Genomic DNA, 17,781 nt, shown 5'->3' on the forward strand with positions numbered 1-17,781 from the left:
CATGTTGGCATTCATGGTTCCCTCAATGAACTGTAGCTCCCCAGTGCCGGCAGCACTAATGCTGCCCCAGACCATGACACTCCCACCACCATGCTTGACTGTAGGCAAGACACACTTGTCTTTGTACTCCTCACCTGGTTGCAGCCACACACGCTTGACACCATCTGAGCCAAATAAGTTTATCTTGGTCTCATCAGACCACAGGACATGGTTCCAGTAATCCATGTCCTTAGTCTGCTTGTCTACAGCAAACTGTTTGCAGGCTTCCTTGTGCATCATCTTTAGAAGAGGCTTCCTTCTGGGATGACAGCCATGCAGACCAATTTGATGCAGTGTGCGGCGTATGGTCTGAGCACTGAGAGGCTGACCCCCCACCCCTTCAACCTCTGCAGCAATGCTGGCAGCACTCATACGTCTATTTCCCAAAGATATCCTCTGGATATGACGCTGAGCATGTGCACTCAACTTCTTTGGTGGTCCATGGTGAGGCCTGATCTGAGTAGAACCTGTCCTGTTAAACCAGTGTATGGTCTTGGCCACCATGCTGCAGCTCAGTTTCAGGGTCTTGGCAATCTTCTTATAGCCTAGGCCATTTTTATGTAGAGCAACAATTCTTTTTTTTTTCAGATCCTCAGAGAGTTCTTTGCCATGAGGTGCCATATTGAACTCCCAGTTACCAGTATGAGAGAGTGAGAGCAATAACACCAAATTTAATACACCTGCTCCCCATTCACACCTGAGACCTTGTAACACTAACGAGTCACATGACACCGGGGAGGGAAAATGGCGAATTGGACCCAATTTGGACATTGTCACTTAGGGGTGTACTCACTTTTGTTGCCAGCGGTGTAGACATTAATGGGCGTGTGTGGATTTATTTTTAGAGGACAGCAAGTTTACACTGTTATACAAGCTGTACACTCACTACTTTACATTGTAGCAAAGTGTCATTTCTTCAGTGTTGTCACATGAAAAGATAGAATAAAATATTTACAAAAATGTGAGGGGTGTACTCACTTTTATGAGATACTGTAAATAAAAAAAGGAAAAAAGAAAAAAGGAATCAGGACCTCCTTCCTCCTGCTGGTGACCCCTCTAGGGATAGAAATATCTATATAAAGAAGCAGGACGCAAGAGACGTATCCTAAAAACTTTGTTGAAATGTTTATAGATGTTTGTCTTTTGTTCCAAATCCTCGTGTGGGCAGACACAAAAAAAAAAGATATTTATATAAACAAAAAGGCAAAAACAGTATTTTTAATGAAATGACACAGTGCCTGAAAAAAATACAAATATCCCTCACTCGGTTTACATGTAGAGCAAAGGACACATGTAGAGTATTGTGGAGTCAGCCCCTCCTCCCTCCTCTTATCCATGGACTCTGATAAGAAGAGATATGATTGTAGAGTGATTACTGATCACACATCATACAAAGTACAATGGGGGAAAGGGCGAAACAGAGAGATGATCACATGACCCGATTACATGGCCTGCACAATGTGTGTCCTCATCACCATAAAGAGGACCTGTCACTGACTTCAACAGTTCCTGGTAAAACACAGACACAGCAAGGAGTTTAAGGCCCCTTTCACACTTATGCGGCGCGATTTTGCCGCGATTTTGAAAGCAATGGCTATGGCTCAAAACGCAATCAAATCGTGGCAAAGTAGTGCAGGAACTACTTTGAAGTCGGTGCAACTTCACAACGCACTGATATGAATGGGACTCGTTGAAAATAATGGAAAACGACTTGTCATGCGATTTTGCGGTCCAAAATCGTGGGACAAGTCGCACTAGTGTGAAAGGGGCCTAAATGTTTCCTGGTGGTGTCCTTCATTGCAAGCCTTCCATGTCCCCAGATCCAGGAGGACTACCAGTCCCAGCCTTCCATGTCTTCAGATACAGGAGGACTACCAGTCCCAGCCTTCCATGTCCTCAGATACAGGAGGACTATCAGTCCCAGCCTTCCATGTCCTCAGATACAGGAGGACTACCAGTCCCAGCCTTCCATGTCCTCAGATACAGGAAGACTAGCAGTCCCAGCCTTCCATGTCCTCAGATACAGGAGGACTACCAGTCCCAGCCTTCCATGTCCTCAGATACAGGAGGACTACCAGTCTCAGCCTTCCATGTCCTCAGATACAGGAGGACTATCAGTCTCAGCCTTCCATGTCCTCAGATAGAGGAGGACTACCAGTCCCAGCCTTCCATGTCCTCAGATACAGGAAGACTAGCAGTCCCAGCCTTCCATGTCCTCAGATACAGGAGGACTACCAGTCCCAGCCTTCCATGTCCTCAGATACAGGAGGACTACCAGTCTCAGCCTTCCATGTCCTCAGATACAGGAGGACTATCAGTCCCAGCCTTCCATGTCCTCAGATAAAGGAGGACTACCAGTCCCAGCCTTCCATGTTCCCAGATACAGGAGGACTACCAGTCCCAGCCTTCCATGTCCTCAAATACAGGAGGACTACCAGTCCCAGCCTTCCATGTTCCCAGATACAGGAGGACTACCTGTCCCAGCCTTCCATGTCCTCAAATACAGGAGGACTACCAGTCCCAGCCTTCCATGTTCCCAGATACAGGAGGACTACCTGTCCCAGCCTTCCATGTCCTCAGATACAGGAGGACTACCAGTCCCAGCCTTCCATGTCCTCAGATACAGGAAGACTAGCAGTCCCAGCCTTCCATGTCCTCAGATACAGGAGGACTACCAGTCCCAGCCTTCCATGTCCTCAGATACAGGAGGACTACCAGTCTCAGCCTTCCATGTCCTCAGATACAGGAGGACTATCAGTCCCAGCCTTCCATGTCCTCAGATAAAGGACTACCAGTTCCAGCCTTCCATGTCCTCAGATACAGGAGGACCACCAGTCCCAGCCTTCCATGTCCTCAGATAAAGGAGGACTACCAGTCCCAGCCTTCCATGTTCCCAGATACAGGAGGACTACCAGTCCCAGCCTTCCATATCCTCAGATACAGGAGGACTACCAGTCCCAGCCTTCCATGTACTCAGATACAGGAAGACTAGCAGTCCCAGCCTTCCATGTCCTCAGATACAGGAGGACTACCAGTCCCAGCCTTCCATGTCCTCAGATACAGGAGGACTACCAGTCTCAGCCTTCCATGTCCTCAGATACAGGAGGACTATCAGTCCCAGCCTTCCATGTCCTCAGATAAAGAAGGACTACCAGTTCCAGCCTTCCATGTCCTCAGATACAGGAGGACTACCAGTCCCAGCCTTCCATGTCCTCAGATAAAGGAGGACTACCAGTCCCAGCCTTCCATGTTCCCAGATACAGGAGGACTACCAGTCCCAGCCTTCCATGTCCTCAGATACAGGAGGACTACCAGTCTCAGCCTTCCATGTCCTCAGATACAGGAGGACTATCAGTCCCAGCCTTCCATGTCCTCAGATAAAGGACTACCAGTTCCAGCCTTCCATGTCCTCAGATACAGGAGGACCACCAGTCCCAGCCTTCCATGTCCTCAGATAAAGGAGGACTACCAGTCCCAGCCTTCCATGTTCCCAGATACAGGAGGACTACCAGTCCCAGCCTTCCATGTCCTCAGATACAGGAGGACTACCAGTCCCAGCCTTCCATGTACTCAGATACAGGAAGACTAGCAGTCCCAGCCTTCCATGTCCTCAGATACAGGAGGACTACCAGTCCCAGCCTTCCATGTCCTCAGATACAGGAGGACTACCAGTCTCAGCCTTCCATGTCCTCAGATACAGGAGGACTATCAGTCCCAGCCTTCCATGTCCTCAGATAAAGAAGGACTACCAGTTCCAGCCTTCCATGTCCTCAGATAAAGGAGGACTACCAGTCCCAGCCTTCCATGTTCCCAGATACAGGAGGACTACCAGTCCCAGCCTTCCATGTCCTCAAATACAGGAGGACTACCAGTCCCAGCCTTCCATGTCCTCAGATAAAGGAGGACTACCAGTCCCAGCCTTCCATGTTCCCTGATACAGGAGGACTACCAGTCCCAGCCTTCCATGTCCTCAAATACAGGAGGACTACCAGTCCCAGCCTTCCATGTTCCCAGATACAGGAGGACTACCAGTCCCAGCCTTCCATGTCCTCAAATACAGGAGGACTACCAGTCCCAGCCTTCTATGTCCTCAAATACAGGAGGACTACCAGTCTCAGCCTTCTATGTCCTCAGATACAGGAGGACTACAAGTCCCAGCCTTCCATGTCCCCAAATCCTGGAGGACTGCAAGTCCCAACCATCCAGTTCTTCAGGAACAGAACATGGAAGGCTGGGGGTTGTAGTCCTCCTGTATATAAGGACATGTAAGGCTGGGGGTTGTAGTCCTCCTGTATATGAAGACATGGAAGGCTGGGAGTTGTAGTCCTCCTGTATATAATGACATGGAAGGCTGGGGTTGTAGTCCTCCTGCATATGAAGAAATGGGAGGCTGGGGGATTGTAGTCCTCCTGTTTATAAGGACATGGAAGGCTGGGGTTGTAGTCCTCCTGTATATAATGACATGGAAGGCTGGGGGTTGTAGTCCTCCTGTATATAAGGACATGGAAGGCTGGAGGTTGTAGTCATCCTGTATATAAGGACATGGAAGGCTGGAGGTTGTAGTCCTCCTGTATATAATGACATGGAAGGCTGGAGGTTGTAGTCCTCCTGTATATAAGGACATGGAAGGCTGGGGGTTGTAGTGCTCCTGTATATAAGGACATGGACGGCTGGCGGTTGTAGTGCTCCTGTATATAAGGACATGGAAGGCTGGGGGTTGTAGTCCTCCTTTATATGAAGACATGGAAGGCTGGGGGTTGTAGTAATCATATATATAAGGACATGGAAGGCTGGGGGTTGTAGTCCTCCTATATATAAGGACATGGAAGGCTGGGGGTTGTAGTCCTCCTTTATATGAAGACATGGAAGGCTGGGGGTTGTAGTCCTCCTATATATAAGGACATGGAAGGCTGGGGGTTGTAGTTCTTCTGTATATAAGGACATGGAAGGCTGGGGGTTGTAGTGCTCCTGTATATAAGGACATGGAAGGCTGGGGGTTGTAGTAATCCTGTATATAAGGACATGGAAGGCTGGGGGTTGTAGTCCTCCTTTATATGAAGACATGGAAGGCTGGGGGTTGTAGTCCTCCTGTATATGAAGACATGGAAGGCTGGGGGTTGTAGTCCTCCTTTATATGAAGACATGGAAGGCTGGGGGTTGTCTTCCTCCTGTATATAAGGACATGGAAGGCTGGGGGTTGTAGTAATCCTGAATATAAGGACATGGAAGGCTGGGGGTTGTAGTCCTCCTGTATATAAGGACATGGAAGGCTGGGGGTTGTAGTCCTCCTGTATATAAGGACATGGAAGGCTGGGGGTTGTAGTAATCCTGAATATAAGGACATGGAAGGCTGGGGGTTGTAGTCCTCCTGTATATAAGGACATGGAAGGCTGGGGGTTGTCGTCCTCCTGTATATAAGGACATGGAAGGCTGGGGGTTGTAGTAATCCTGTATATAAGGACATGGAAGGCTGGGGGTTGTAGTCCTCCTGTATATAAGGACATGGAAGGCTGGGGGCTGTAGTCCTCCTGTATATAAGGACATGGAAGGCTGGGGGTTGTAGTGCTCCTGTATATAAGGACATGAAAGGCTGGGGGTTGTAGTCCTCCTATATATAAGGACATGGAAGGCTGGGGGTTGTAGTCCTCCTGTATATGAAGACATGGAAGGCTGGGGGTTGTAGTCCTCCTGTATATGAAGACATGGAAGGCTGGGGGTTGTAGTCCTCCTGTATATAAGGACATGGAAGGCTGAGGGTTGTAGTCATCCTGTATATAAGGACATGGAAGGCTGGGGGTTGTAGTCGTCCTGTATATGAAGACATGGAAGGCTGGGGGTTGTAGTCCTCCTGTATATAAGGACATGGAAGGCTGGGGGTTGTAGTCCTCCTGTATATAAGGACATGGAAGGCTGGGGGCTGTAGTCCTCCTGTATATAAGGACATGGAAGGCTGGGGGTTGTAGTGCTCCTGTATATAAGGACATGAAAGGCTGGGGGTTGTAGTCCTCCTATATATAAGGACATGGAAGGCTGGGGGTTGTAGTCCTCCTGTATATGAAGACATGGAAGGCTGGGGGTTGTAGTCCTCCTGTATATGAAGACATGGAAGGCTGGGGGTTGTAGTCCTCCTGTATATGAAGACATGGAAGGCTGGGGGTTGTAGTCCTCCTGTATATAAGGACATGGAAGGCTGAGGGTTGTAGTCATCCTGTATATAAGGACATGGAAGGCTGGGGGTTGTAGTCCTCCTGTATATAAGGACATGGAAGGCTGGGGGTTGTAGTCCTCCTGTATATAAGGACATGGAAGGCTGGGGGTTGTAGTCCTCCTGTATATAAGGACATGGAAGGCTGGGGGTTGTAGTCCTCCTGTATATAAGGACATGGAAGGCTGGGGGTTGTAGTCCTCCTTTATATGAAGACATGGAAGGCTGGGGGTTGTAGTGCTCCTGTATATAATGACATGGAAGGCTGGAGGTTGTAGTCCTCCTGTATATAAGGACATGGAAGGCTGGGGGTTGTAGTCCTCCTGTATATAAGGACATGGAAGGCTGGGGGTTGTAGTCCTCCTGTATATAATGACATAGAAGGCTGGGGGTTGTAGTCATCCTGTATATAATGACATGGAAGGCTGGGGGTTGTAGTCCTCCTGTATATAAGGACATGGAAGGCTGGGGGTTGTAGTCCTCCTTTATATGAAGACATGGAAGGCTGGGGGTTGTAGTCCTCCTTTATATGAAGACATGGAAGGCTGGGGGTTGTAGTCCTCCTTTATATGAAGACATGGAAGGCTGGGGGTTGTAGTCATCCTGTAGTCCCAGCCTTCCCCCCTCCGGGCTCTATGTCAGAGGTAATCAGCTCCGTGGCCGCGCCCAGAGGCGGGTCAGGCGGGGACGCGCAGTGGTGTCGGGGACGCGCTGGGGTGAGAGTGGCCGGTGAAGATGTCGGGGAAGCGGCTGGTGATGTTCGATTTGGGCGGAGTTCTTCTCACCCCCGGAGTACAGAGCGCCCTCCACCGCCTGGAGGAGAAACTGACACTTCCGGGGTGAGCGGGGACATGGAGGGAGGATGGCTGCCGCGGAGGATTCTGGGAGGGGAGACACAGTACAGACCTCAGTATAGGATATTATATAGGGGGAGGGGGTGGAGATATAGGAGTTTGCAGCCTGATGCACAAAAAAAAAAACACCAGAGCGGCGTGAATACCATTTTTTGGCGCAATTGGCGACGCAAAGTTGCAAATTTTCCATATAGAAAATGCCTTTGGGGTGCCTTTATTAAATAATGACGCGCTTTTTTGCACATTTTTTGGCAATGCAGACGCGATTCTGCCCGCGTTTCCATCTCGATCAGGCGTTAGTAAAACCCTGAGGATATAAAATACAAATAACAGCAAACTTCAGGACTGGCCTCGTCCTCTGCTTTACTTTTCTTCCAAATGTCGCCTTTCCTCCAATAGACGAGGGTCACGTATGTGCGAAACGCCATGAAAAAACTCCCCCAACCCTCTTTTATAACCACCAGGCCTTTTTTCTGACGCTTCCCACATGTAAAAATCTGTATTTTTGCTAGAAAATTACTTTGAACCCCCAAACATTTATTTTTTTCTTAAAGCAGAAGCCCTAGAGAATAAAACAGTGAGTGTTGCAAATGCAGTGATGGTGAACCTTGGCTCCCCAGATGTTTTGTAACTACATTTCCCATGATGCTCCACTACACTGCAGAGTCCATGAGCATCATGGGAAATGTAGTTCCAAAATATCTGGGGTGCCAAGGTTCGCCATCACTTCGCACTGAAGTTTTTCAAATTCATTTTTTTTTTTCAAAATTAATTTTAATGCAAAAAAAAAAAAAAAAAAACAATATAATATCCAGTTGTTTGGTAAAATATTAAAAAATGATGTTACGCTGAGAAAAAAAAGATACCAAATACATTAAGCTTCAAAAACTGCTCATGCCCGCGAAATGGCGACAAGCTACGTATATTATATTATCCATAGGCAACGCTTTAAAAGACTTTACAGGTGGCCAGATTTCCACGTCAGATCAAGATAATTATTGCTCTCCATCCGAGGTTCATGTGTGCTGCGATTGCTGTTTACATACTGATGTGTTCACCTTTTCACAGGGGGGGGGCGGGGGAGCTTTAAAAAATGTTTTATAGTTTATTTTGTTTGACACTGTACCTTTTAATTTTTTTAATAATTTTAGATTTACACTGTACCCTTAATATTTTATATATATATATATATATATATATATATATATATATATATATATATATATATATATATATATATTTATTTATTTTTTTTTATTTATTTTTTTTTATTATTTTTATTATTGTTATTAACTTTTTACACCGTACCTTTAATTTTTTAAATAATTTTAGATTTACACTGTACCCTTAATATTTTATATATATATATATATTTATTTTTTTTATTTTTTTATTATTGTTATTAACTTTTTACACCATACCTTTAATTTTATTTACACCGTACTTTTAATTTTATTTACACCGTACCTTTAATTTTATTTACACTGTACCTTCAATTTTTTACATTGGGCTGTGTCCAATCACAGTGGATCATATGTAAACATGGAAGTGCTGGTAATCGGCTCTCCTTGCCTCACACAGGTAGCGTGTGAGGATCGTAGAGCCAATCAGTGGCATCTCCTCACAGGGGGGACCTGTGCAGGTAATCAGGGCACTGATTACAGTCCCAGCAAGTGATGCCAGTCTGTGCTCATGAGTGACACCAATCAGTGCCCAGTAGTGACAACAATCAATGCTGCCTTTCAGTGCTGCCCATCCGTACCCATTAGTGCTGCATATCAGTGCTCATTAGTGCTGCATATCAGTGCCACCTATCAGTGCCACATATTAGTGCCTCCACATTAGTGCCACCTCATCAGTGTTGCCCCATCAGTGCCCATCATTGCCCATCAGTGCCACCTATCATTGCCTAATAGTGCCACCTATCAGTACTCATCAGTACCGCATATCATTGCCCATCAGTGCAGCATATCATTGCAACCTCATAAGTGCTGTCCATCAGTGCCCGTTAGTGCCGCCTCATCAGTGCCCATTAGTGCCACCCATCAGTGCAGCCTATAAGTGCTGCTTCATCAGTGCCCATTAGTGCCACCCATCAGTGCCACATATCAGTGCCTATCAGTGCAGCTTATCGGTGCCACTTCATCAGTGCCCATTAGTGCAGCCTCTAAGTGCCGCTTCATCAGTGCCCATTAGTGCCACCTTTCAGTGCCACATATCAGTGCCTATCAGTGCAGCCTATAAGTGCCACTTCATCAGTGCCCATTAGTGCAGCCTATAAGTGCTGCTTCATCAGTGCCCATTAGTGCCACATATCAGTGCCTATAAGTGCAGCCTATAAGTGCCGCTTCATCAGTGCCCATTAGTGCAGCCTATAAGTGCTGCTTCATCAGTGCTTATTAGTGCCACCTTTCAGTGCCACATATCAGTGCCTATCAGTGCAGCCTATAAGTGCCACTTCATCAGTTCCCATTAGTGCAGCCTATAAGTGCTGCTTCATCAGTGCCCATTAGTGCAGCCTATAAGTGCTGCTTCATCAGTTCCCATTAGTGCAGCCTATAAGTGCTGCTTCATCAGTGCCTATTAGTGCCACCCATCAGTGCCACATATCAGTGCCTATCAGTGCAGCCCATAAGTGCCGCTTCATCAATGCCCATCAGTGCAGCCTATAAGTGCCGCTTCATCAGTGCAGCCTATCAGTGCCGCTTCATGAGTGCTGCATATTAGTGCCTTGACATCAGTGCCGCCTCATCAGCGCACATCAGTGAAGGATAAAAATTACTCATTTGCAAAATGTTATAATAGAAACGTAGAAAAACATTTTTTTTTTTTAATTTTAGGTATTTTTTGGTTATTTTTTGCTAAAAAACCCCCCCCGAAAAATACCTAAAATTTAAAAAAAGAAACCCGGAGGTGATTAATATAAATACCACCAAAAGAAAGCTCTGTTGGTGGGGGAAAAATGATGAAAATGTCATTTGGGTACAATGTTGCATGACCGCGCAATTGTCCTTCAAAGTGTGAGAGCGCTGAAAGCTGAAAACTGGCCTGGGCAGGAGGGGGGGGGGGGGGGGTGTAAACTGCCCTGTATTGAAGTGGTTAAAATCCCATGATGTACCGCTACGTTGCCCAGAAGAATGGGGTTAAAAATGTGCCGCACAGATCAGTGTGGTGTTGCAGCACCATGCAGTTTCACACAAATATACATATGGTGCCAATCCATGGGGGTGCCGTTAAGAATTAATAGCACCCCCGCGTGTCTGCTAAAAAAGCAGCGCGTTTCTGTGCGGGTCGGGGAACATGCTGCCATCATGCACGCCTTCCCCACCCACACCTATGTGAACGTAGCCTGTCAGAGGTCACTGCCCTGGCTTTTTCTGGTGGCTCCATTGCCTTGCAGGGTCCTTAGGAGCCACCCTGTCCTGCACGCTCACAGAACTACAACCCGGGGTGCAGATGCTGCCTGTGTGTGTCGGATTTTTTTTCAATGACGGGGAAAGAGTGTATGGTGGGGCCAGCAGGGGGAGCCATCAGTATTTTCTTAATGATGGGGCATGTATGCGTGATAGTGCTAGCACAGGCAACCCAAGGATTTTAGATAATAAGGTCCCTCCCAGGAGGCGGTTCCATGACAGTCTTGCCACAGAAAATGTGGGATGAAGGACACTGGTTGTCATTCAAACCCAGAAGCCATCTAGTGGCAGAGAAGAGATACTGTGGGGAGCAGGCAGACCAATAAGATTTGTCAATAGAGGGGCATGCCTGCACGATGGTGCTAGCATAGGCAACCCAAGGTTTTAGATAATAAGGTCCCTCCCAGGAGGCAGTTCCATGACAGCCTGGTCCCAGAAGATGTGGGATGAAGGACACTGGTTGTCATTCAAACCCAGAAGACTATCGCCATCTAGGGGCAGAGAGGAGGTACTGCGGGGAGCAGGCAGACCAATAAGATTTTGGCAATAGAGGTGCATGCCTGCACGATGGTGCTAGCACAGGCAACACAAGGATTATAGATGATAAGGTCTCTTCCTGGAGGCCGTTCCATGACAGCCTCACCACAGAAGTTGTGGGATGAAGGACACCGACTGTCATTCAAACCCAGAAAACTATCGCCATCTAGTGGCAGAGCATAGGTACTGCGGGAAACAGGCAGACCAATAAGATTTTTCAATGGCGGGGCACGCATGCACGATGGTGCTAGCACAGGCAACACAAGGATTATAGATGATAAGGTCTCTTCCAGGAGGCGGTTCCATGACAGCCTCGCCGCAGAAGTTGTGGGATGAAGGACACAGACTGTCATTCTAACCTAGAAGACTATCGCCATCTAGTGGCATAGAAGATGTACTGCGGGGAGCAGGCAGACCAATAAGATTTGTCAATGGCAGGTCAAGCATGGGCAATAGTGCTAGCACAGGCAACCCATCAATTTTTTTCAGTGATGGGACCAGTGGTGTGATAGGGCTAGTACAGGGTGCCCAAAAGGTGGTCAGGAAAGCGCAATGGCATTACCTCAGGCAGACCAATAAGATTTGTCAATGACAGGGCACGCATGCGTGATGGTGCCTGCACAGGCAGAGCAAGGGTTTTTTTCAGTGATGGGCCTGGTGGTGTGATAGGACCGGTGGTGTGATGGGACCGGTGGTGTGCTGGGACCAGTGGTGTGATGGGACCATTGGTGTGACATGACCGGTGGTGTGATGGGACCGGTGGTGTGATGGGACTGGTGGTGTGATGGGACCAGTGGTGTGATGGGACCAGTGGTGTGATGGGACCATTGGTGTGACTTGACCGGTGGTGTGATGGGACCAGTGGTGTGATGGGACCAGTGGTGTGATGGGACCATTGGTGTGACTTGACCGGTGGTGTGATGAGACCAGTGGTGTGATGGGACCATTGGTGTGACATGACCGGTGGTGTGATGGGACCAGTGGTGTGATGGGACCAGTGGTGTGATATTCATCGATCCTAACTCTTATCTGGCAGTGGGCAAGAATGATCTTTTGTGTGCAGAAAAATGATTGTAATGGAAGAGTTTAATTTTTTTAAATGCTCCTTTGTCCTGAGGTTTAGGTGTGTCTGTGAGACTGTTACTTGTGAGGAAATCGCAGTATTTTGTGGGTACAAGAACTGTGGCAGTGTGCAGTGTATACAGGGACTAGGCACAGGTTCTGTAATCATCCCTTTTAACCACATTTTTTGCGATTCGGCACTGCGTTACTTTAACGGACAATTGCGCATTTGTGCGACACAGTACCCAAATAAAATTAATGTCCTTTTTTCCCCACAAATTGGTGGTATTTGATCACCTGTGTGATTTTTTTTTTTTTTTTTTTTTTGCGCTATAAATGAAAAAAGAGCGACAATTCTGAAAAAAACAACAATAGTTTTCACTTTCTGCTATATTACATTCCCAGAAAAAAAAAGAAAATAAAAATCAAATGTTTTCCATCATTTTAGGCCAATTTGTATTCTGCTACATATTTTTGGTAAAAAAAAAATCCCAATAAGCGTATTTTGATTGGTTTGCGCAAAATTTATTGCGTCTACAAACTAGGGGAAAGATTTATGTCATTTTTATTTATTTATTTATTTTTTTTTTTTTATTAGTAATGGCGGCGATCTTCGATTTTTAGCGGGACTACGACATTGCTGCGGACAGATCGGACCCCTAACTGACATTTTTGACACCTTTGGGGGGACCAGTGACATTACTACAGTAATCAGTGCTAAAAATATGCAGTTACTGTCATAATGACACTGGCAGGAAAGGAGTTAACACCAGGGGTAATCAAAGGGTTAAATGTATGCCTAGGGGGTGCTTTCTAACTGTGAGGGGGGTGGGCTTGCTGAATGAACACAGAGACCTGTGTTTCTAAATAATAATACATATATGAAAAGTGTGTCTGCCCCACCACCCCCATGAGTCAATACTTTGTAGAACCACCTTTCCCTGCAATTACAGCTACAAGTCTTTTTGGGGATGTCTCTACCAGCTTTGCACATCTAGAGAGGGACATTGCTGCCCATTCTTCAAAATAGCTCAAGCTCTGTCAGATTGGATGGAGAGTGATCAGCAATTTTCAAGTCTTACCACAGATTTTCCATTGGATTTAGGTCTGGACTTTGACTGGGGCATTCTAACACATGAATATGCTTTGATGTAAACCATTCCATTGTAGCTCTGGCTGTATGTTTAGGGTTGTTGTCCTGCTGGAAGGTGAATCTCCTCCACAGTCTCCAGTCTTTTGCAGACTCTAACAGGTTTTCTTCTAAGATTGCCCTGTATTTGGCTCCATCCATCTTCAAATCAACTCTGACCATCTTCCCTGTCCCTGCTGAAGAAAAGCATCCCCACAACATGATGCTGCCACCACCATGTTTCACGGTGGGGATGGTGTGTTCAGGGTGATGTGCAGTGTTAGTTTTCCGCCACACATAGCGTTTTGCTTTTAGGCAAAAAAGTTCAATTTTGGTCTCATCTGACCAGAGCACCTTCTTCCACATGTTTGCTGTGTCCCCCATATGGCTTCTCACAAACTGCAAATGGGTCTTCTTATGGCTTTCTTTCACCAATGGCTTTCTTCTTGCCACTCTTCCATAAAGGGCAGATTTGTGGAGTGCACAACTAATAGTTGTCCTGTGGACAGATTCTCCCACCTGAGCTGTGGATCTCTGCAGCTCCTCCAGAGTTACCATGGGCCTCTTGGCTCCTTCTCTGATGAATGCTCTCCTTGCCGGGCCGGTCAGTTTAGGTGGACGGCCATGTCTTGTTAGGTTTGCAGCTGTGCCATACTCTTTTATTATATTTTTTTATAAACTAACCCTGCTTTAAACTTCTCCACAACTTTATCTCTGACCTGTCTGGTGTGTTCCTTGACCTTCATGATGCAGTTTGTTCACTAAGGTTCTCTAACAAACCTCTGAGGACTTCACAGAACAGCTGCCTTTATACTGAGATTAAATCACACACAGGTGGACTCTATTTACTAATTCGGTGACTTCTGAAGGCAATTTGTTCCACTAGATTTTAGTTAGTGGTATAATAATAAGGGGGGGGGGGGTGAAAACAAATGCACACCACACTTTTCACATATTTATTTGTAAAAAATGTTGAAAAGCATTTATAATTTTCCTTCCACTTCACAATTATGAGCCACTTTGTGTCGGTCTATCACATAAAATCCCAATAAAATAATTTACGTTTTTGGTTGTTACATGACACAATGTGGAAAATTTCAAGGGGTATGAATACTTTTTCAAGGCACTGCATTTATTGTACTGTATATGTGTGTTTGTCCTTATATAAGAAGACATTTCTTTTCAAAAGACAAATCCTTGTTTTGTGTTGCATCTGCAGTGGTTTCTTCTTGAAAGTATTTGTGAAGAGCGGTGAGGATGGACCGTTGCCCCGGGCAGAGAGAGGACAAATCCCGTTCTCCAAGGTAATACAAACCTCAGGTGATACACAGGGATGACACAAATCCTCCTACAGAAGTTGTACCTGCTTATCTGCAGTCTTCTATTCTGTACATCCATTCAAAGCCTAGGCTTTATAAAGCTTGTCTGAGCTTTTCTGAAAACAGGGGGTGGAGAGCTGAAACTACACATTGCAGGGATCAGTGAGCTCTAATAGCTGATTGGAGGGGAGGGAAAGGATGCCCCCCCCCCCCACGCACACACACAGCACACACATGCACAGAGCACACAGGAATAGAGCTGAGGCTGTCAATCTGCTGGAGATCCCTCCCCTGTCACCATTTTTCTCTTGGTGTCAGGAAAACTTGTCAGAAGTGACTCATACAGATAGCAGAGGAAGTGGTGACTCTGATGGGGACCCTGATGTAAGGGGGGACTTTGATAGGGACCCTGATGTAAGGGGGAGGACTTGGATAGGGACTCTGATGTAAGGGGGGACTCTGATAGGGAACCTGCTATAAAAAGTGATTTTTTTAGCCAGACTCTGGTGTAGGGGGGAGGGTCTTAGATGGGGACTCCGATGTAGGGGGGGACTCTGATGGCGACCTTGATATAAGAAGGGACTCCTAAGCCAGAGTCAGATGTAAGGGAGGCTCAGATGGGGATTGTGATGTAAGGGGGGCTCAGATGGGGACTCTGATGTTAGGGGGGCTCAGATGGGGATTGTAATGTAAGGGGGGCTCAGATGGGGATTGTAATGTAAGGGGGGCTTGGATGGGTACTCTGATGTAAGGGAGGCTCAGATGGGGATTGTGATGTAAGGAGGGCTCAGATGGGGATTGTGATGTAAGGGGGGCTCAGATGGGGACTCTGATGTAAGGGAGGCTGAGATGGGGATTGTAATGTAAGGGGGGCTCAAATGGGGATTCTGATGTAAGGGAGGCTCAGATGCGGATTGTAATGTAAGGGGGGCTCAGATGGGTACTCTGATGTAAGGGAGGCTCAGATGGGGATTGTGATGTAAGGAGGGCTCAGATGGGGACTCTGATGTAAGGGAGGCTCAGATAGGGATTGTAATGTAGGAGGGGGGGGCTCAGATAGGTACTCTGACGTAAGGGAGGCTCAGATGGGGATTGTAATGTAAGGAGGGCTCAGATGGGTACTCTGATGTAAGGGAGGCTCAGATGGGTACTCTGATGTAAGGGAGGTTCAGATGGGGATTGTGATGTAAGGAGGGCTCAGATGGGTACTCTGATGTAAGGGAGGCTCAGATGGGGATTGTGATGTAAGGGGGGCTCAGATGGGGACTCTGATGTTAGGGGGGCTCATATGGGGATTGTAATGTAAGGGGGGGCTCAGATGGGGATTGTAATGTAAGGGGGGCTCGGATGGGTACTCTGATGTAAGGGAGGCTCCGATGGGGATTGTAATGTAAGGAGGGCTCAGATGGGGATTGTGATGTAAGGAGGGCTCAGATAGGGTTTGTGATGTAAGGGGGGCTCAGATGGGGACTCTGATGTAAGGGAGGCTGAGATGGGGATTGTAATGTAAGGGGGGCTCAAATGGGGACTCTGATGTAAGGGAGACTCAGATGGGGATTGTAATGTAAGGGGGGCTTAGATGGGTACTCTGATGTAAGGGAGGCTCAGATGGGTACTCTGATGTAAGGGAGGCTCAGATGGGGATTGTAATGTAAAGGGGGCTCAGATGGGTACTCTGATGTAAGGGGGGCTTAGATGGTGACTCTGATGTAAGGGAGGCTCAGATAGGGATTGTAACGTAAGGGGGGTCTCAGATGGGTACTCTGATGTAAGGGAGGCTCAGATGGGTACTCTGATGTAAGGGAGGCTCTGATGGAGATTGTGATGTAAGGGAGGCTCAGATGGGGATTGTAATGTAAGGGGGGCTCAGATGGGTACTCTGATGTAAGAGGGGCTTAGATGGTGACTCTGATGTAAGGGAGGCTCAGATAGGGATTGTAATGTAAGGGGGGGGGGGGTTCAGATGGGGACTCTGATGTAAGGGAGGCTCAGATGGGTACTCTGATGTAAGGGAGGTTCATATGGGGATTGTGATGTAAGGAGGGCTCAGATGGGTACTCTGATGTAAGGGAGGCTCAGATGGGGACTCTGATGTAAGGGAGGCTCAGATGGGTACTCTGATGTAAGGGAGGTTCAGATGGGGATTGTGATGTAAGGAGGGCTCAGATGGGTACTCTGATGTAAGGGAGGCTCAGATGGGGATTGTGATGTAAGGGAGGCTCAGATGGAGATTGTGATGTAAGGAGGGCTCAGATGGGTACTCTGATGTAAGGGAGGCTCAGATGGGGATTGTAATGTAAGGGGGGCTTAGATGGGTACTCTGATGTAAGGGAGGCTCAGATGGGGATTGTAATGTAAAGGGGGCTCAGATGGGTACTCTGATGTAAGGGGGGCTTAGATGGTGACTCTGATGTAAGGGAGGCTCAGATAGGGATTGTAATGTAAGGGGGGTCTCAGATGGGTACTCTGATGTAAGGGAGGCTCAGATGGAGATTGTGATGTAAGGGAGGCTCAGATGGGGATTGTAATGTAAGGGGGGCTCAGATGGGTACTCTGATGTAAGGGAGGCTCAGATGGAGATTGTGATGTAAGGGAGGCTCAGATGGGGATTGTAATGTAAGGGGGGCTCAGATGGGTACTCTGATGTAAGAGGGGCTTAGATGGTGACTCTGATGTAAGGGAGGATCAGATAGGGATTGTAATGTAAGGGGGGGGGGGGGGTTCAGATGGGGACTCTGATGTAAGGGAGGCTCAGATGGGTACTCTGATGTAAGGGAGGTTCATATGGGGATTGTGATGTAAGGAGGGCTCAGATGGGTACTCTGATGTAAGGGAGGCTCAGATGGGGATTGTGATATAAGGGAGGCTCAGATGGAGACTCTGATGTAAGGGAGGCTCAGATGGGGATTGTAATGTAAGGGGGGCTTAGATGGGTACTCTGATGTAGGGAGGGGGGGGCGACTCTGACAGAGATTTGTTTGGCCCATGGTTATTTGTAAATTTTACAATGTGGCCCTTGTACTGAAAAGTTTGGAGACCCTGATTCTTCTGGACTGCAGTTCAGTAACACTTACAAGTCTCCCTCCCCTAGCCTGTGATTGGACAGTGAAAGGAGAAGCTGGAGATTGATAAGATCATCTCTCTGTCACTCTGCTCTCTCCTCCTATCGGCATATTCTTTGAGCACTGCAGCATAACTGATTGACTGTTTGTGCTGTTTCTTC

The 17,781-nt window shown here is 47.2% G+C and overlaps 1 protein-coding gene across 1 annotated transcript in view; it reads left to right on the top strand.

Annotated features, from left to right (window-relative positions):
- The first annotated feature begins 6,928 nt into the window (after positions 1-6,928).
- EPHX2 (epoxide hydrolase 2) overlaps positions 6,929-17,781 on the top strand; it is a 178,220-nt gene continuing 167,367 nt past the window's right edge. Inside the window, exons 1-2 of the mRNA XM_082250219.1 lie at positions 6,929-7,083; positions 14,459-14,543. Of these exons, the coding sequence (XP_082106345.1) occupies positions 6,980-7,083; positions 14,459-14,543 (189 nt within the window). The 5' untranslated portion in view covers positions 6,929-6,979. The remainder of the gene's footprint in view (positions 7,084-14,458; positions 14,544-17,781) is intronic.

The sequence above is a fragment of the Pelophylax lessonae genome (genome assembly GCF_965119305.1).
Source record: "Pelophylax lessonae genome assembly, chromosome: 3".
Lineage (NCBI taxonomy): Eukaryota > Metazoa > Chordata > Amphibia > Anura > Ranidae > Pelophylax > Pelophylax lessonae.